This window comes from Terrapene carolina, unplaced genomic scaffold, assembly GCF_002925995.2.
Source record: "Terrapene carolina triunguis isolate 2854851 unplaced genomic scaffold, T_m_triunguis-2.0 Scaffold69, whole genome shotgun sequence".
Taxonomy (NCBI): domain Eukaryota; kingdom Metazoa; phylum Chordata; order Testudines; family Emydidae; genus Terrapene; species Terrapene triunguis.
Window position 1 is genome coordinate 36,083,707 of NW_020664420.1, and position 20,536 is coordinate 36,104,242.

At 42.8% G+C, this 20,536-nt stretch overlaps 1 protein-coding gene across 1 annotated transcript in view; it reads left to right on the top strand.

Moving 5' to 3' along the window:
• The first annotated feature begins 1,858 nt into the window (after positions 1 to 1,858).
• The window catches only part of SERINC5 (serine incorporator 5), a 42,944-nt gene continuing 24,266 nt past the window's right edge, over positions 1,859 to 20,536 (top strand). Inside the window, exons 1-5 of the mRNA XM_029910917.1 lie at positions 1,859 to 1,864; positions 3,798 to 3,965; positions 15,876 to 16,054; positions 16,391 to 16,473; positions 20,286 to 20,379. Coding sequence (XP_029766777.1) covers positions 1,859 to 1,864; positions 3,798 to 3,965; positions 15,876 to 16,054; positions 16,391 to 16,473; positions 20,286 to 20,379 — 530 coding nt within the window. The remainder of the gene's footprint in view (positions 1,865 to 3,797; positions 3,966 to 15,875; positions 16,055 to 16,390; positions 16,474 to 20,285; positions 20,380 to 20,536) is intronic.

Below are 20,536 nucleotides of genomic sequence, written 5' to 3' on the forward strand. Positions count from 1 at the left end.
AAATACTTGAGTTCCTCTCTGGTGAGAACTGCACCTTCTGGAATATACACTGAGCAAAATGGGTGCTGATTCCTTCTAATGTTTTCAGATTTCATCTGTATGAACTAAAGCCCTGACTGCTCAGTAGAATAGTCTGAAAGATGGAGGTATGGTAATAAATATCGGTAGAAAGCCAAGGCCTTGTTTTTTATGCAATTCTTGTATAGGGTTACCATATGTCCGTATTTTCCTGGACATGTCTGGCTTTTTAGTTCTTAAATCGCTGTCTGAGAGGAATTTTTAAATATCTATCTTAAAACGTCCAGGAAAATACGGACGTATGGTAACCCTAAGTTCAAAGTCCCGGGGCTGGCGGCACTTCCTGGGGCAGCTCCCGGCACCTGCCCACCGGCAGGAGCCTGCAGTGTGGGTGGCCCCTAGGCACAGAGGTGGAGGGGGTCTCCACGTGCTGCACTGACTCCCTCCTGCCCAATCACAGCTGCAGGGGCAGGGCTTGCAGGGGCAGGGAGAGTGAGCCTCCCCCACCCCTGACCCGACCCTAGGAGCCAGAGGGACCTGCCGGATGCTTGCTTCCTGGGAGCCGCCCCAGGTAAGCACCACCAGGACTCCCCACCTCACCCCACGGCAGGTCCTTCTGGCTCTTAGGGCCGGGGGGGGGGCAGCTTGTGGTGGGCGCAGCACGTGGAGACCCCTTGACTGCCCCTGATCCTAGGATCCAGAGGGACCTGCGGCAGGAGGGGGTGAGTAGGGAACGGGGCGGAGTGAAGAGACGAGCGGTGAGCAGCAGGGGTTGAGTAGGCAGGGGTGAGGAGGCAAGAAGCGGCGAGCCAGCGGCAGGCAGGGGTTCTCGGGGCGGGCATGGGGGTTTCTGGCAGGCGAGTGAGAAGGTGAGTGGCACGTGGGAGGAGGCAAGCGGCGGGTGGGGGACTGAGGAGGGACGCAGGAAGCCGGTGGTGAGGAGGGGTGCAGTGGCAGGGCCGAGCGGGGAGGGGACAGAACCTGGGGTGAACTGTGGGCGGGGCCGACACCCCTGTGGAGTGTCCTTTTTTTTTTTTTTAACGTTCAAATATAGTAACCCTATGCTTGTAATCACTGTCAGACTTTTCTGTGGTATTCCAAACCGAAGATAGAGTGCAGACATAAGATTTATGAGTGTGTCATTGTGAATGTATGTATGTACTCTAGCCTAATGCCTAACTCATGGAAACTAGAACTCTGCTGAAAAATATTAATCCATAATGAGTAAACTAAAATTCTTGCTTGCTTTATAAATTGAACCGTAACTATAAATCTTCAGTGATTGCTTTATTATTAAAGCAAACTAGTGTAAAAGGTAGGGAGAAACAAAACATTTTACCAACGTCTTCTCGTCTCTTGACTTTACTATGTTAATGGAATCCACTGCTACCCTGCAGCAGGCAATAGGTCCTGTGGAGAATATTTTGACCCTGTAGCTGCAGTTCTCAAACTTCCTTGCACCGTGACCCCTTTCTGATAACAAAAATTATAATTATTACACGACCCCAGATGGGGGGACTGAAGCCTGAGCCCACCCAAGCCCTGCCACCCCAGACATGGTGGGGACACAGCCAAAGCTTGAGCCCCACCACCCTGCGTGGGTGGGGGCCAATGACCAAGGACGTCAGCCCCAGGCACGGGGCCAGTAACCTGAGCCCCACTGCCCAGGGCTGGAGCCCTTGGGCTTCAGCCCTGGACCCCAGCAAGTCTAACACCAGCCCTGGCGACCCCATTAAAATGGAGTCGTGACCCTCTTTGGGGTCCCGACCCACAGTTTGAGAACCCTTGCCCTATAGTAATAGGAACCAGGAAGTGAGGTGAATGGAACATACTCGATATCATGATAGTGAGTACATAGTTTAGATTGCATTGATCATTTTGTTAAAATTTTCATTCTTTGTTAGGGGTTCAAATTAGTGCTGAACTTGAAATCTGGCTTCCAAGATATAAATCTGCGAAACTTCTGTGGTCAACATATTGGTGTCAGCATCTTACTCTCCTGGGGCAGGGACTGATTTCTTGTATATGTGGATAGCACCTTGCATCTGATGAAGTGGGTTTTTATCCACGAAAGCTTATGCCCAAATAAATCTGTTAGCCTTTAAGGTGCCACCGGACTCCTCATTTTTTTTGGATACAGACTAACACGGCTATCCCTCTGATACTTTATCCCTTTTTTGGTAAATTCTGAGGTATCTGGGTTTCTGTCTGCTGAATGAGTAACTTGCTACAGCTTGGTTGAATTATTTGTCTGGCCTATAGTTGATTTGTAGATGTTAACTTAGCCTATTAAAAATAATCAAAACTGCAGTAGTTTGTCTTCCACTTCAGAAATGCATATGTATGGGGCACTTCTAATGAACAGAATGGCTTCACATTTAAGTCATGAAGTGCCAAAGTTAGGGCTATCCGTGCAATTTTAATTTGACCCCCTTGTGCATATACAATATGAGACCTCTGTCTCATTCACTGTGTGGGTCAGATGGTGAACGAAGCAGTGTGTGTAGTGAAAGAAATTGTTTTGAGTACCTCTGTTTCATTCATTGAAAAAGTTAAATAGTGAATGAGGCAGGAGTCTGCAGAAGTCCTTGATCATTCAGTGCAAATGTTGGATTGGATGGGATAGTATAAGGCATGTGGCCACAAACCGAATAATAGGATAAAAAGAAATATTGAATTAATACGTCTTTCACTAGGCACTCTCTATCTTGCCCACTGAATGAGGCATGGTCCTGGTGAAAGGTAGTATGTGATTCTTTAAACTGTTAAAATGCACGCACACAATGCGGCATGGCCATGTCTGTCTGAGCAACTTTAACTTTGGCATTTGCTGATTTGAGTGCTTCCTTTTGCAGCCATAATGTTCTTCACCTAAATTTGGGTTATTGCTGATTATGCACTATATATATCTTATGACTTTAAAAACAAACTTTGTGGATAATCTAAGGCTTAGATTCTAAGCACTATACCCAGATGTACAGACGCTCTTTTCTTAATCTGTGTACTATACAATTTTTTTTAACATTAGCTGTAATGAAACGTTAAGTTTTGCTTTGAGCACAGAGAATAAATGATTGCCTGCTGGTCAAAACTTTCCTAATTCACTCAAATACCATTATAAAAGGTTCTGAATATTTTTATAGCAAAAAGGAAAGTACTCAAATAACATCTGAATAAAGAGAGAGAGCACCTTTAACAAGTTAACGTCAATGAAGAGTGCAGTATGCCTTTGATAAAATGATTTAAACACTGACTCCAATTTCTCATTCAATCAGTACGGTTATACACAGTCTTTGTAAGGTAAAATTTATCTTCAGTTCAGATCACAAATTAAGCCATCTTGTCTCTGTTTTTATTACAGTTGCCATAGAGTTGGTGCCCTTTTAGTGCAGGTCCTTTGACTTATTTCCACTATCAGTGGGGGGAGTGCATGTGTTTTGGGAGGTAGGGCGTTGTCATTGGAGTGAATTTGTACTGCTGGATCAAGTGGGAGGATGGTGCCAGTACCAGGAGCTGCCTAAGAATGCAGAAAACCTTTTTAGGATGGCAGAAGTACATTTTGTTCTTACTCTCAGTTGTGGAATTATTAGCGCTTGTCTTAGTTTTACCCTTCACTGGCAATGAAGCAGGCCATCGCACCTAGGATAATACATCCCCCTCTGATTACTGTCTATTTCTGGAATGTTTAGGAAGTCTACCAGCAGCCCCAGCGAAATTAGTCAGTTAAAATGAGATGATGCTGTCGGAATGAATAACATTGTCTGTTTCTGCCTTTCTAGTTGGCCTGTTGCTGTGGTACTGCTGCTTGCTCCCTGTGCTGCAAATGCTGCCCCAAGATAAAGCAATCTACGAGCACCCGCTTCATGTATGCACTTTACTTCATACTGGTAACGCTCATCTGCTGTATCATGATGTCAAGAACAGTAGCTACTGAAATGAAAGCGCACGTAAGTAACAGGGTTTTTTAGTAAATTATTTCTAAAGGGAATGATGGGGCTCTCTTTTAATGCACCCTCATGTATAGATGGCAGAACTGGAAGGGCATAGCCCCATACCAAATATTTCTCTAGGTATATCCTTACAATGGGTCATTCTTGAAGCACAGTTCCAGTCATCTCCCTCCCCTCCCCCTTTAAAAAAAAAAAAGTGCTGTTCTGCCAATGCCTCTGTCTGCCCTCCAGTTTGGTTTCATAAGGGAGCAAAGATCTAATGAGGAGTGGTCTTCTTCCTGTTTAGTTATGTGGAAACTATTTCAGTAAACACTATACAGGCTTCATTTGGATCACTTGTGGGATATGATAGAACAGCAGACCGATCTTAAAGCCAGCTAACACTTGGTGGACATTCTCTTCTCAAGGGTGGGAGGAGTCTCACCATGATTTCCTCACTCTGGTCTTCACACAAATGTTTTGCCCTTTGCTATTTGTCAGATTGTGAAAATGAATATTGTAAGAGGAAACAGAACAGATTCCAGTCTTTGAGGAGAAGCTCTCTCTATTCCCTTAAACATTCCTATTATGAGCCTCTTGCGGGTACTGCTTAATGTTGCATCTAAGTGCGGTAGTGGGTTTAGCAGCAGAGAAAATTAAAAAGGGAAGAATAATCCTTGAAGTTTTGTGTTTTAGGGCTTGTTTACACTGGCAAGTTTCTGTGCAGTAAAGCAGCTTTTTGTGCTCAAACTGCAGACGTATACACACTGCCAAGCCACTTTGTGTGCAGAAACTCCTCAGTTCCAGCGCTGCAAAAAAAAAAAAAAACTCGACAAGAGTCGTAATGCTATTTGCGCAGAGGCTCCAGTGCTCTTTTGCCAGTGTAGACGCTTGATTGCTTTCTGCGCTGTAATTGGCCTCTGAAGCTGTTCCATACTGCCTCAAATGACCACTCTGCTCGTTGTTTTGAACTCTGCTGTCCTGGAGACATGCGCCCCTCTCCTTTCAAAACACCATTTCTGACAGCCCTTGTTTGCTGTGCTGATCTGCTCCTGGACACAAAGCAAACCATTAATGTGGAGGAATGCTGGTGCTATTGAACATAGAAGCATGTGTGTGGGGAGAGAGTGCTGTGCACAGAGCCCCCCCCCCCCCCCAACCCAACCCAACCCCTTCAGTTGAAAGGCAGCTGGCAATGTGGTAGGATGCCCATGGAACAATGGGATTGGGGAAACCTGCATCATGTGATGCTGTGCCTGCCCCATGAGGCATTGCAAACCCTTCCCAAAGCACCCTGTGGCCAGTTGCGCAGTGGGATAGCTACCACAAGCTGCAACAAGCTTCTGTCATAGCCCTGGTCAAGCTCCCCTGCTGGACACTTTGCAGGCTGCTTTTTGGGCCTATATGCTGGGCCTGTGCTTTTAAGCTTCCTGGGTCAGAGCAGAGCCCTAGCACTGCCTCTGACTTTGTATTCCTGGGCACGCTCTTGGGGTGCAGCTCTTCCGTCTAGTACCCCTTTGTGAGAGCGGAGATCTGACAGTCTGTCTGCCTGGGCACTGTAACTAGCTGTAACAAGTGCTGGTTCCTTTTTCCAGAGCTACAGTCTTGTGGGTACTCTGGTTTACAGTTTACTACTTCAGGGACACGTGATAGCTGAGGCACATAACACACACAAACTTGGCAAAAGTTCTTGTGGCGGTATGGTTTGGCCACTTAAGGGTAGTTGTGTGTAAGGTAGTTGTGCCCATCCTTGGTCACGTGACATGGCCTTTTAAGATTTTTTTGGGAGGTTTCAATGTAGAGAGAGGCAGATAAAGGAAGCGGTCACCGGGAATAATCTGCATTTGGAGAAAACCTCTCCTTCCAATCCTCTAAAGACCTGCGATCTTGTAGAGAGGTTGGGGCAAGATTCCCTCTCTCCCATCCAACCAGAACCAGCTCTGGGAAAGAGGGCTGTCCATATACTGCCTCTTCACTCAGAACAGAGCCAGATACCAGCAGTTGGAAGGTTGCTGCCAGCTGAGCTCTTCTGGCCAGGGAGTAAGGTGAAAAGGAGCCAACTGCAGGCGAGCCTGTTTGAAACCCCAGTTGTAACAAGCAGAGTTACCAACAAGGGTTGCTGTGGGCCTCCTGTGCCAAGGAGAGAGAAACTGGATAGGCTATTTTCCCTTCCTCCTTGTCCAGGCCCAAGAAGGGCTGGGAAGTCCCCTGAGCCTAAAGGGCAGGATTTGATTGAAAGTTTGCAGGGTCTGCAAAATACAGTTCAAAATTTAAACCACACAGGACAAATTCATGGTCCTTGATTGTCCTGGTAACAGGCAAGACTTCTTTTTTTAAATGTGGTCTTCTAAAGTTCCCATTAACCCAGGTTGCCAGGCTTGTCTGAATTTTACCCCACTCAAATACAGGAGAAGAGAGTGTGTTCAGTCTTTCTTCAAAAAGATAAGACACCATTCAGACTAGACAGGACACTGTCCTCTTATCCAAGTGGGACTGGTAAATCCTGAGCCATGTTTCAAGTTTGAGCCACCAAAAGAAGTTATAAAAACAGCAAAAAGGGCCACATGGCAATATAACAAAGCACATAAAGAAATGTGAAACTAAATTAAATATGAAAAGAAATGTGGAATCTGAATTTAATTATTTTGAAACTAACAAACCATAGATAAAGGATTCAATTTAATTACTTTATTTAAAATATTTTAATGTATTGTTTGGTTATTTTAATTGATTTTCCATTTATTTTGGAATCTGATTATTTTAGTTTTCTGTATATGTAATATGACTAATTATAGTACAAATACTATTTGGTTTGTATAGTAAGTGTTTTTCAAATGAATGATCACTATAACAAGGTGATATGCAAAATAAACATATTGTTGCCCCCTTGCAGAGAAATTTGCTGAAGCTAGGAGAATCAGTTTTCTCCAACCCGTTATCACAAGGCGTTCCGGTTTCAATGGGCTGGGAGATACCTGACTCAGCTCTGACAGCACAAGGTGAAATCCACATACGCTGAGACCTGGTGTAAAATTTATGTCAACATAGATATGTCACTCAGGGGTGTGAAAAATCCACCCCTGAGTTATGTAGCTATGTTGACCTAAGCCCAAGTGTAGATACAGCTAGGTCGACAGACGAATCTTCCGTCAACCTAGCTAACGTTGCTGAAGGAAGTGCCATAGGCCATGTCTATGCTGAAGGAACTATAGCAGCACTGTAGCTTTGCTGCTATCGTTCCTGTAGCATAGACATGGCCTATGGCATTCAGTGATGCAGCAAGTTCATAAAATCAACCAGAATTCGTAAGTTGTACATAGATTCCCCAAATTGCCATAGCTCCTGACAGCACAACATATTAATGCATAAGAGCTAAACTTTGTTTCTGTTACAGAACAAAAATCTGATTCTGCTACTTAAATAGGGAGTGGATTGAATTTTCAATAATTTAGTAACATAGGACAGGAACCTAGTTACTTTCTCCAGGGAATAAGCATCAAGCCTGCCTTTCTGTTTGTGAGTAAGGTGGTCTTAGAAGTTCAGAAGGGGTCTTCAGCCAGTGTTGCATTGGCTGTTTCACTGCACTCTTTTCCCAAAGAAAGTGTGCCATGGAACACATGGTTAAAGCTGCTTCCCAGTTTAATCAGCTATTTAAAATACTAGATTGATTCTGTTCTGCTTGCCTGTAGTCTGTATGGCTGACTAATACAGGCATATTGTTCCTCTTTGGCCTCTGGCTTTTTTAAGACACTTTAGTATGCCAGAGTTCATGTACCATCTTAATATTGAATTGCTTGACAGGAACTAGATTTTTCATTTGTGGGACGCTTGAATGGAGAGAAGTTGAATATAATCCAAGAAATTGAAATTTTTGAAGACAATTTACATGTTTATGTCAAAAATTCATTAAATCCATTTCTTTCATTAGTATGGCTTTAATACAATTTGTGTCTCTAACAAAGCAAGCATTCTAATCAAAACAGTAAACTGTTTCAGGGTCTCTAAGCAGCCATCAACATTATGATTTTCAGTAATGCCAATTTCTCTGCCTGTTTTGCCTTGAAGTCTCAGAAGTAGGAAGAAATGGCACAAAGAGTTGTTAGTGTGAAGTGGAAAGATAACTGCTATTCAAAGCCATCAAATACTCTTAATTTAAAGAAGTGTCTGAAACTAGGCTTTCTTTATCTGATCTCTAGTTTAGTAATCACGTTCTGGGATGTTAATTCAGCCCAGCCTCAGCAGGGTGCACCTTCAAATTCTCTATCCAGATTGGGAAACAGACATTAATTATGGGCTGATATTTAGAGGTGGTTTCAATGGGATTTCTGAGTGCTCAGCAACCTTGGAAGCCAGGCCATAAGCAAACTATAATTCTCCAATATTTGTATAGACTGACCATCTGTTAAAAATAGAGAGCTTTGCTCATGAATTTTAAAACCTAGTCCAGTATTTTATTGGTCTGTATATCTTTGTGCCTGCTCTATCAATTTGGAGATCAAATACTCCTGTTAATATTGGGAACATCCCCTTTCATGTGGAGCGAATATTACCCTTTCTAACTCACCTTTGAAATTTTACTGATTTGATGATGCCATTTGAAGGTTGTGCCAACCTAGCTTCTACTTTTTTGCTGTAAATTTGCCAAGTCTGAAGCGATTCTATATCATCTGCCTTAGCAGCTTATCTGTTAACTCAATGATATCTAAGACGCTTGTCTTGGGAGGGGACAGCTACAAGTGAGAGTGCAAACTTATGTTTGCGAAACTAAACTATCTGACGTTTTCAGAAAAAATGTTCAAATATAGTTTTAAAACTTTCATTTTAATAAGAATGTTTGTCTACCCCATGCACGATGGGGAACTCTCACTACTTTGCATTCTGCCTAGAGAAACAAATCTCAGCATTGCCTATTTTATTAGCGTTTGTATCGCAGTAGCATGTATGGACACCAATCGGGGCTCCATTGTTCTGGGCACTGTATAAGCTTGCAGTAAAAACCATAGTGGCAGTAAAAGCGATCAAGTTATGGTACAATAAGCAGATCTCAGTTCATCACCTGTCTAGCTGGTAGTGCTGTGTGGGCATAGTGTCTGAGATAAGTCTTAAGGACTTGAAGACATAGGCAGTGAGTTATATGGGCCTGTGGTGCCCATGCTCCACCAATATTCAGGAACGTGGGTCCGGCTCTACCAATGTTTGGGCTTATATTTTCAGAGCCGTCCCGTCCATAGTACAGACCAGGGCAAGTGCCCTGGGCAACATGCTTTGGGGGCCCCCCCATGCTTCAGGGGGATGCAGGGTCCAGGGGGGGCCTGGCACTGGCAGCAGCGAGTGACCCAGCCCCAGCCTGCCCCACTCCACCCCTTCCCCCAAGACCCCACCCCACCTGGCAATAGGGTGGGGGCTAAGTGCCTCCCCTTGTAGACCTGCCTGCTGCTGCTTGTCTACTCGTGCCAGAAATATCCTTCAACACCTTTCAATCACTTTCTGCTACTTCCAAGTACTGCATTAAGAGTTATTCCTCTCTGAAATAATGAATTACCAAGTGTTCCACACTCATCCAGATGAGAATGGCTTTCATAGATTATAAAGTCAGAAGTGACAACTGTGATCATCTGGTCTGACCTCCTGTCTAACACAGGCCATAGACTCTTCCCTGAATAATTCTGTTTGGATGTTTTTCTAGAAGACATTCCTTAGTTCAGTCTTGATTTTTAAAATCTCTAATGATAGCGAATCCCCCATAATCCTTACGAAGTTGTTCCAGCAGCTAATTAACCTCACTGTTACAAATTTGCACCTTAATTACAATCTGAATTTGTGTAACTTCATCTTCCTACCATTGCATCTTCTTGTTATACCTTTGTTTGCTAGGTTGAAAAGCCCTCTATTTCAAATTTAGGTACTTATGGAGTGATCACGTCATCCCTTAACCTTCTCTTCGTTAAGCGAAAGAGGTTGAGCTCCTTGAGTCTCACTATAAGACTTATTTTCCAGTTCTTTGATTATTCGCATGGCTTTTCTTTGAACATCCTTCTTGAGCTGTGGACACCAGAACGGGACACAGTACACCTCTACCCCGATATAACGCGACCCAATATAACACGAATTCAGATATAATGCGGTAAAGCAGCGCTCCAGGCGGGCTGCACACTCCAGTAGATCAAAGCAAGTTCAATATAACAGTTTCACCTATAATGCGGTAAGATTTTTTTTGGCTCCCGAGGACAGCGTTATATCGGGGTAGAGGTGTATTCCGCTAGCGGTCGCACCAGTGCAAATACAGAGGTAAAATAATCTCTTTAATCCTACTCATGATTCCCCTGTTTATATATCCAAAGATGCCATTAGCTCTTTTGGCTATAGTATCACACAGGAGTACATGTTAATTGATGTCCACCATGACTCCTGTGACGTTGCACTCTGTATGATTTTATGAAAGTATGCTGATGAGTGTGAATATAATGTAACTAAACTATGCTTCATGCAAAAGGTCTCTTGTAAGGTATCATTACAAAGTTTATAATCTACTGAATGGGTTCATCCTATTTGTATGACTGTATCATTCTTGTATCTGAAACTAGAAATATGAAATATAACTCTGAGGGCCTATTGTAATTATGCAAAGTGTGGGCCATTTAATGGTGGTTTGGAATCTTGATGGCTCCCATTAACCAGGGCAATTGACTGTAGATGGCTGTGTTTTACTTGTCAGCACACACACACATAGGAAGACTTACAAGTGGGTAATGAAGTCTTACAGTGACATGTGATCATGTCACCTGAACTGGAATTCATCTTTAACCTGGTGCTTTTCCATTTAGAAGGAGGGGTGGGAACACAGAGCGGGACAAAGGATTCCTGTCTTATGCAAAAGTTATATAAGTGGGTGGAAAAGAATAAAAGGGGAGCTATCATGAGAAATCCCCTAGCTACCACCTGAGCTGGAACAAGGGTTGTACCAGGGGAAAGGATTGTGCCCAGACTAGGAAGGCATCCAGTCTGTGAAAGAAACTTGTTGAAATATCTCTGAGGGTGAGATTTTATCTGTATTCAGTTTTATTACTGTATTAGGCTTAGATTTGCGTGTTTTTATTTTATTGGTAATTTACTTTGTTCTGTCTGCTGTTACTTGGATCCACTTAAATCCTACTTTCTGTATTTAATAAAATCACTTTTAACTTATTAATTAACCCAGAGTATGTATTAATACCTGAGGGAGGCAAACAGCTGTGCATACCTCTCTTATCAGTGATAGAGGGCGAACAATTTATGAGTTTACCCTGCATAAGCTTTATATGGGGTAAAATGGATTTATTTGGGGTTTGGACCCCACTGGGAGTTGGGCATCTGAGTGTTAAAGACAGGAACACTTCTGTAAGCTGCTTTCAGTTTAAGCCTGCAGCTGTTAAGGGATGTGGTTCAGACCCTGGGTCTGTGTTGGAGCAGACTGACATGTCTGGCTCAACAAGACAGGGTGCTGGAGTCCCGAGCTGGCAGGGAAAGCAGGGGCAGAAATAATCTTAGCACATCAGTTGACAGTTCTCAAGGGGGCTTCTGTCATCATGACTCCCAAGTCCTTTGCAGAATTACTACTTCTCGAGATAGTCCTCCATCCTGTAAGAGGAGCCTACTTTCTTGGTTCTTGAGTGTATGACTTTACATTTGGCCATATTAAAGAACACATTGTTTGCTTGTGCCCAGCTTACCAAGCAATCCAGATCAGCTCTGTTTCAGTGACCTGTACTCTTCGTTATTTATTGCTCCCCCAATTTTTGTGTAATTGCAGATTTTGTCAGTGATGGTTTTATGTTTTCTTCCAGGACATTGATAAAAAAGTTAAATAGCGTAGGGCCAAGAACTGATACCTGTGGGACCCTGCTAGAAACACAGCTGCTCAGTAATGATTCCCCATTTACAATTACATTTTGAGACTTTTCAGTTAGCCAGTTTTTAATCCATTTAATGTGTGCTATGTTGATGATCGTTTTTGGGTATCATTCTGGTTTTTTAATCAAAATGTTATACGGTACCAAGTCAAATGCCCTAGAGAAGTCTATTACATCAACAATACTACCTTTATTGACCAAACTTTGTAATCTAATTTTAAACAAAAAGTTAGTTTGACAAGATCTACTTTTTATAAACTCTTGTTAAGTATTAATTACAGTAACTCCTCACTTAAAGTTGTCCCAGTTAACGTTGTTTTGTTACGTTGCTGATCAATTAGGGAACGTGCTCGTTTAAAGTTGTATAATGCTCCCTTCTAAAGTCGTTTGGCAGACACCTGCTTTGTCTACTGCTTGCAGTAGACCCCCCACCATTACAGCTAGCTGGTGGGGGCTTGGAACCAGGGTGGACCGGCAGCCCCCCATCAGCTCCCCACTCCCCTAAGTTCCCTGTGCAGCAGCCTCCCAGCAGGCTAGCAATTGCAGCTGTTCCTCCCCCCCACTGCCATGTGCTGCTCCTGCCCTCTCCCTTGGAGCTGCTCCCCGAGACTCCTGCTTGCTATGGGGGGGTGGGGAGGGAAGGAAGAGGGGAGCTAATGTCAGGGTGTCCCCCTCCCCCTGCACCCCGCTTACCCCATCTTCCATAGAGCAGGGGGGACACACCAGGGCTCAGGATGGAGGGAGCTTGCAGCAGCTGTGGTCTCAGCAAGCTGATCTAATTAACAAGGCAGTGTACTTAAAGGGGAAATGCGCATATCTCCCTCCATCCCTGCTGCCTTGTAGAGTGAGAGAGTTAACCCTTGAGGGCTGAGCCAATTGCTAGTTCATCATTTAGCAGTAAGGGAAATATCCCACCCTCTGACTCCTCCACCTCAACCAAGCTTCACAAGCATCATCAATATGTACCAGTATTAAATTGTTTGTTTAAAACTTAGTGTGTGTGTGTTTGTGTGTGGTTTTTTTTTATATGTATATATGTATGTAATAATCTTTTGTCTGGTGAAAAAAAATTTCCCTGGAACCTAACCCACTCATTTACATTAATTCTTACGGGGAAATTAGATTCGCTTAACATCGTTTCGCTTAAAGTCGCATTTTTCAGGAACATAACTACAATGTTAAGTGAGGAGTTACTGTATATTGCTCTCCTTTAATTCTTTGACTCATGTATCAGCTTTTGCATCATTATGCCTGAAATTGGTGTCCAGCTGATTGGCCTGTAGTTACCCAGGTCATTGCATTTACCCTTTTGAGATACTCTCACAAATTTAGCTTTCTTCCAGTTCTCTGTAACTTCCCCAGTGTTCCAAGACTTATTGAAAATGAACATTAATTTTCCATGGAGCTCCTTAGCCAGCTCTTTAAAAACTCTCAGATGCAAATTATCTGGACTTGCTGATTTTAAAATGTCTGATTTTAGTAGCTGCTCTTTAACATCCTCTTGAGTTGGAGTGGAATGATTTCATCATATGATATGATATGATTTTATTACTCTGCTTTTTCCCAAACACAGAACAGAAATATTTATTGAACACTTGTGCCTTTTCTGCGTTACTGTTGATGATTCTACCATATCTGTCTAGTAATGGACCATAAGAACAGCCATACTGGGTCAGACCAAAGGTCTATCAAGCCCAGTATCCTGTCCTCTGACAGTGGCCAATGGCAGGTGCCCCAAAGGGAATGAACAGACAAGTTATCAAGTGATCCATGCCCTGTCACCCAATCCCAGCTTCTGGCAAACAGAGGCTAGGGACACCATTCCTGCCCACCCTGACTAATAGGTCCATCAATGGCTATCTTCCATGAATCTTATCTAGCTCCCTTTTGAACCCTGTTATAGTATTGGCCTTCACAACACCCTCTGGCCAGGAGTTCTAGAAGTTGACAGTGTTTTGCGTGGAAAAAATACTTTCTTGTGTTTGTTTTAAACCTGCTACCTATTAATTTAATTTGGTGGCCCCTTGTTCTTGTATTATGAGAAGGAGTAAATAACGCTTCCTTATTTACTTTCTCTATACCACTCATGATTTTATAGACCTCTATCATATCCCCCTTTAGCTGCCTCTTTTCTAAGCTGAAAAGTCCCAGTCTTATTAATCTCTCCTCATACGGAAGCCATTCTAATACCCCTAATCATTTTTGTTGCCCTTTTCTGAACCTTTTCCAATTCCAACAGATCTTTTTTGAGATGGGGTGACCACATCTACACGTAGTATTCAAGGTGTGGGCGTACCATGGATTTATATAGAGGCAATATGATATTTTCTGTCTTATTATCTATCCCTTTCTTGATGATTCCCAACATTTCTGTTTGTTTTTTTGACTGCCGCTGCACATTGGGTGGATGATTTCAGAGAACTATCCACAATGACTCCAAGATCTCTTTCTTGAGTGGTAACAGCTAATTTATACCCCATCATTGTGTATGTATAGTTAGGATTATGTTTTCCAATGTGCATTACTTTGCATTTATCAACAGTAAATTTCATCTGCCATTTTGTTGCCCAGTCACCCAGTTTTGTGAGATCCTTTTGTAGCTTTTCGCAGTCTGCCTGGGACTTTACTATCTTGAGTAGTTTTGTATCATCTGCAAATTTTGCTATTAAGATTATTTTTGTTCCTAATACACCTCAAAAACTCCTTATTGTCCTCAATTCTGCATTGCCATAGTCCTATGATACATTAACTTCCTGTTGCAGAACTACTTTTTTTTTTTTTTTTTTTTTTAAATATTCAGGCTTTGGACATATTTGGTTGATTTGGCATGTGGATTGACTGCTGTGACTCTCCAAAGAAAGCAAGTTCACCGACCCCTCACTTGTACGCTCCTGTCATTCATTTTTGTTTACTAATGTTCTGCTTGCTCAAGTAATCATGTCTTGCATGGCATACTGGCCATGTTCTGAAAGTGTTTGGAGGTGAAAATCTTTCAAGAGTTGTAGTCTGGCTTGAATCTAATCATCCAGTCTTCTATCCATTTGCTCTCTCACCCTTTCCGTTTTGCTTTTCGAGTTGTCGTCTGGGACAAGCAGAGACCAGCATTCTTCCTTTCTTGGAGCTGCACAGTTTCTTTATGTAGGGTATTGTCTACAACCTCGGTATGCTTCCCAGACACATTTCTCTTTCTTGAGATCATCCAAGGTTGAGCAGCTGCTGAATTTATTTTTTCCATCTTGTTCCTCTAAATCTTTGAAGAGAACATTTGCTAGAGCAAAACACTGTGTGCGTCAGCCTCTGTTCATGTAAGAAAGGTGAACTAATGATCCCCACTCTCATCTGATGGTGTATTGCTCTCTAAGTCTCACTGGTTCAGGTTGGGGGCTCTGAGGCTACAGAGAGACTTTAGTTTCCTTTAAATTAATGGTGTTTCACCGATTATTAAATCCTTCTCTTTGGGGTCTGCTCTAGCTGTGGGGTGAGGGGGTGAGGTCTAGTCTGCATACAGAGACACTGCACATAAATGGATAAAAGTCACAAAAACCTGCTTTTTCAGGAGACATTTCCAGAGTATTCCGTTCCACGTTAGCGTGGTGAGCCTCTGAGGCCAGAATGAGAAAAAGAGAAAACAAACAACCACACACAGGGCAAGGCCTCAAAGGCAAATATTTAACAAGTGGGGAAAGGGATGGAATTTTCCTACCTTTCTGCCAATTTATTTTTAAAGCAGAGTTATGGTGCCAATCTTCCTTTAAAAGTGGTGGGGAGAAGGGGATTGTAGGCATTTGACAGGAGTTGTCAATTGCGGCTCCAGACTTCCAATCCTTTATAATCTATGTATCACCTCACCCGTTGTATGTAGGTTACCCCTCAGTCCAGACTGATGTTTCAGTGACCCTGAACCATAACTTGTAAGTGTGAAATACATCCAATTAGCTATTTTTAAGTCAGCTGTATACATGTAAACTATATAAGTTCAATCTGCTTAATTATGGTAAATCTTGTGTTATGTTTAATTGTTTCTCATTGTGTTTTTCAGATTCCTTTTTATAAGCACATCTGCGAAGGTATTAAAGCAGGTGAAACGTGTGAGAAGCTAGTGGGATACTCTGCGGTATATAGGGTCTCTTTTGGAATGGCATCTTTCTTCTTTATCTTCTTCTTACTTACCATCAAAATTAACAACAGCAAAAGCTGCCGAGCATACATTCACAATGGGTAAGTTTTAGTTTGTTCGCTTACTTTCCCCTCTTCTAAAATCAAGCAATAAATCACATTCCCTGTGTAGTGCTAGATTTCCATGCTGCATTTCTTTTTGATTATGTATAGTGTTATCAAAAGCACTGAGTTAATTTTGATAGTTTGTTTGACATAGGTACATAAGTGTGTATAAATGAATTCTAAGTTGTATTCAGACTGTTAGTAATTCCTTTGTACCAGAGAGCAGTAACCACTACTTAAGGCACAGCTATCCTATGAAACAGACAGCACTCGTGTTGAAGACTTTTAATTTCTTTTATAAATAAATGATTCCACTTTGGTTTTGTCTTCCAGGTTCTGGTTCATTAAGCTTCTAGTTTTGGCAGCCATGTGCTCAGGAGCTTTCTTCATTCCAGATCAAGACACCTTCCTTAATGGTACAATTTTATCTTTGTGTCTACATGTTCCATTCCACTTGTATGAGTGCCTATAATCTTAACAGTAGAGACAGATTATTTCTGTATTCCTTGTTACAGTAAGCAATGATAGTGCTAGTAGCTGAGTGAATGAATGGGGTTGGCTTAGTTGTGTTAAGACTACTTTCACTTCTTTCTTAGTTTTTGTTAAAAATATTCTTAACTATATATACATGTTGTATACACATGTGCAGGGCACGTGTGTGAACAGAAAAACAAACTTGTGCTGCCTTGCAAGCTTTTGGATTTACAGATAGTCATAATAAGTGCCGAAAAAATTAGACACTTAAGAGTAGGCAAAAATTGGGGGGTTTTTCTGGCTGACATAATTAGCTTTATGCTGTGGTGTTATAGCTGTGTTGGTCCCAGGATATTAGAGAGACGAGGTGGGTGAGGTAATACTTATCTGTTAACAGAAGTTGGTCCAATAGAAGATATTACATCACCCGCCTTGTCTGTATAATTCGCTCTGTCATAGTCATTACTTGCAACAGAGAGCTTGTTCTGTTCGTAAGGTGGTACAGTAAGCCAAGTGTAACAAAACATAAAGCACACTGGAATCCTCTCTCTTGAAAACTAGCAGTGACTGATTGTAATGAGAGACTGGATCTTGTAATTTGTTTAGTTTCCACATTGTTTACATCTAGTAGTATAAAATTAGATTTCTTGCTGAGATGTTGTATTGCCAATTATTTATTGTGGATCCTGTTTCTATAGCAGTGTCTGAAGCCATTTTTGTTAATTAGGAATATAAATTGGTAGCAGTTACTGTTACTAACTCTGGGAGAGTGGTTTGAGAATATTTTCTCAATCCTATGTAAATGTCAGCTTTTGGGGGAGATTTAAAAAAAAAAAAAAAAACATTAGGGAGTTAGGAGCAAAAGTCCCACTGAAATTCAGTGGGATTTGTTTTCCGAAATAGAGCCTCACACGGATACAAAATTTATATCCACAGATATGGATATCCACTGGTATAAAGTGGATATCCGCAGGGCTCTACCATGAACCACAGTGGCAAATGTAGCAGCATGTTGGGCTGCTGCTCGCAGGAGCCGCGGCTTCGGCAGCAATTCGGCGGCATGTACGCCGAGGGCGTGGGACCGGCAGACCTCCCGCAGGCAATGCCGCCAAAAGCCGCCTGACTGCCGTGCTTGGGGTGGCAAAATACATAGAGCCGCCCCTGCCACTAGTTGGTTACGTATTCCTTGTTCCTTAATCTTTAAACACCCACTGTATTAGAAAGTGATGGAATTCTAGAATACTTACTATTTGGAGGCATTCATGCTTCCAGGTCCGCCTCAGTGAGCCTTTCCACTGTACTGATTCTCTCGAGGAACATGTGTAAGTGGAGAAAAAGTGACTCTTGAGTCAGGACATAAACAACAATCTTTTGATGATTCTAAACAGGAAACAACACTTCTTCTCCCCCAGTCCTAGTTTTGTTTTGCACAGAAAAATCATGTTCCAGGAAGCAAAGTAAGAGAGGGGGTGTGTGTGTGTGTGTGTGTGTGTGTGTGTGTGTGTGTGTGTGTGTGTCTTAGGGGAGGGTGTTTGGAGAGGGGATTGAAGGAACTGCCAAACAGGAGGCATCTGCTTTTCACTCCACTTCCCAGAACGTTTCTGTAGCTCTCCCCTCTTTCTATTTAAATAAAATACATATGTATTACCACTGCTCCCTGCCCCATCAGTTTGGCTGGGGAGGCATCATGTGCAACTGCATGGTTTGCATGGCCCTATTACTAGCTCTGTGGTGTGCGCATATACTACCTGCAATTTAACCTTCTCTGATAGGTATGGTTCTTACTTGGAAATCTAGGTACCTAGTCACTGAGTAGGGGTGAGGAGCTTACCTGTCTTCTTCTCCCCTCCCCCTCACATACACACAGCCCATTCCACACCTATAGTTTTGTACTCCGCTTTGCTGACATTTTTACAAAAGAACGACATGCTCATTAAACTAATACAATAGCTTATCAAAACTGACAAACAAATGATATTACTTGAGTACTTTCAGTCTAACAAACAAACCATAATGCTACAGTAAAACAAATGTATATAACTCTGCCAAGAGTAATGTAAACTAACACCAATATTGTTTGGCTCTTATAAGTCTTAAGTTTTCGTGGCAAAATACTACTCGGGTCACAGTTAAATTTTACTAGCACATTTCCCAGTTATAAATTGTTAGTGCGGATAGCTGACTGTCTATAGTAATAGCCTAAGGGTCAAATTTTGAGTGAGAAAAGACCCCCCCCCCTTCCCCTTAGACACCTGTATTACTATGTGCATTTCCAAGCTATAGGACATACAATGACTCCAAATGAGCCTTTAGATAGCTGCACACATTTCCTTTAGAGCAGTGGTTTTCAAACTTTTTTTTTTTTTTTTCTGGTGACCCAGTTGAAGAAAATTGTTGTCCACAATCCAACGGAGCTGGGGATGAGGGGTTTGGGGTGTGTGAGGGTACTCTGGGCTGGGGCAGTGGGTTGGGGTGCGGGAGGGGGTCAGAGCTCTGAGCTGGGGGTTCAGACTCTGGGGTGGGGCTGGGGATGAGGGGTTTTGGGTGCAGGAGGGGGCTCTGGGTTTGGGGGGGCTCAGGGCAGGGGGTTTGGGATTGGGGCGTGGGCTTACCTCGGGCGGCTCCTGGTCAGTGGCATAGCAGGGGTGCTAAGGCATGCTTCCTGCCTGTCCTGGCACCGGAGACCGCACTGTGTCCCAGAAGCAGCCAGCAGCAGGTCCGTCTCCTAAGTGGAGGCACTCAAGTGACTCCGCGCAGCTCTCGCCCTCAGGCACTCTTCTCCCCCCGCCCCCTCAGCTCCCTTTGGCTGGTTCCACTGGCTGTGTGGGGGCGCGCACACACACACCCCGCCTAGGAGCCAGACATGCTTCTGGGGCACAGCGCGGTGTCAAAACAGGTAGGAACTAGCCTGCCTTAGCTGGGCAGCACCACCGACGGGACTTTCAACAGCCCGGTCGGCGGTGCTGACCAGATCTGCTGCGATCCAGTCCCTTCCATTCTGCAACCCAGTAGTGACCTGCAGTTTGAAAACCGTGGCGTTAGAGCCTTTAGTTTTGCACAAAAATCAGGTGTCTGGTCAGGATGCAGATTGACCACTCTGGAAAGGAAGTCACAAAGAATTACTCACATGTGGCTTTTGTGGTGACCCAAAGGCTATTTTGTTGTATGTGTTCACATCCAATCTTGATTTTAAACCATTCATAGGTGAATGCAGAGGATTGTCTGAGAACACCTTTTATTCCTACAAATATGAATATTTCCCCATATTTTTTACATGGTAAATCTGTGTAATTTTGAATCTAGTGATAGTCATTTTCAGCCTCAGATTCCTCAACAATTTTAGGTTTTAGGACATCTGTAAACTGATGCCACCACTTTTTTGCACCATATACCAAGATTTCAGTAGCTTCTCTTCATATACAGTAACCTTCTCCACAAAAATTCTTCAGGTTAATGAACTTGTAGTGGATATTCTAGAAGGTGTGGAGTGCCATAAACTGAATCATATCTATCAGTCAGCTGGGATGGATGTAAAGTTGCACTGGTCTTTCAGATGACCCCTGCCATTTTCAGGAAGGTCTCTAGTTAAGGTTAATTGAGATGTGTCTTGATGAGCTGTGTAATGGTTTCACTGCATAGACTTTTGCCCTAATGCCACAAAGCTCAGTCTTATCTAAGCTCTCAAGTTCAACATAACTGGAAATTGATCTTTTCCTCTCCTTTCCTCCTCTCTCTCTCTCCCCCCCCTTTGCAGCCTGGCGCTATGTAGGTGCAGGAGGAGGATTCCTTTTTATAGTCATTCAGCTTATCCTGCTTGTGGAGTTTGCACACAAATGGAATAAAAACTGGTATGTGTCTGGCAAGCAATCATTTTGTATAATGTATTGTAGTGCAATCCTTCTTTAAATGCATGTTTTTATTAATAGAAAATTAACCACAGTATTTAAAAATACCAGAGACACTATTTTATGATGGCAGGCAACTATACTTAAGGAAGTATACTTC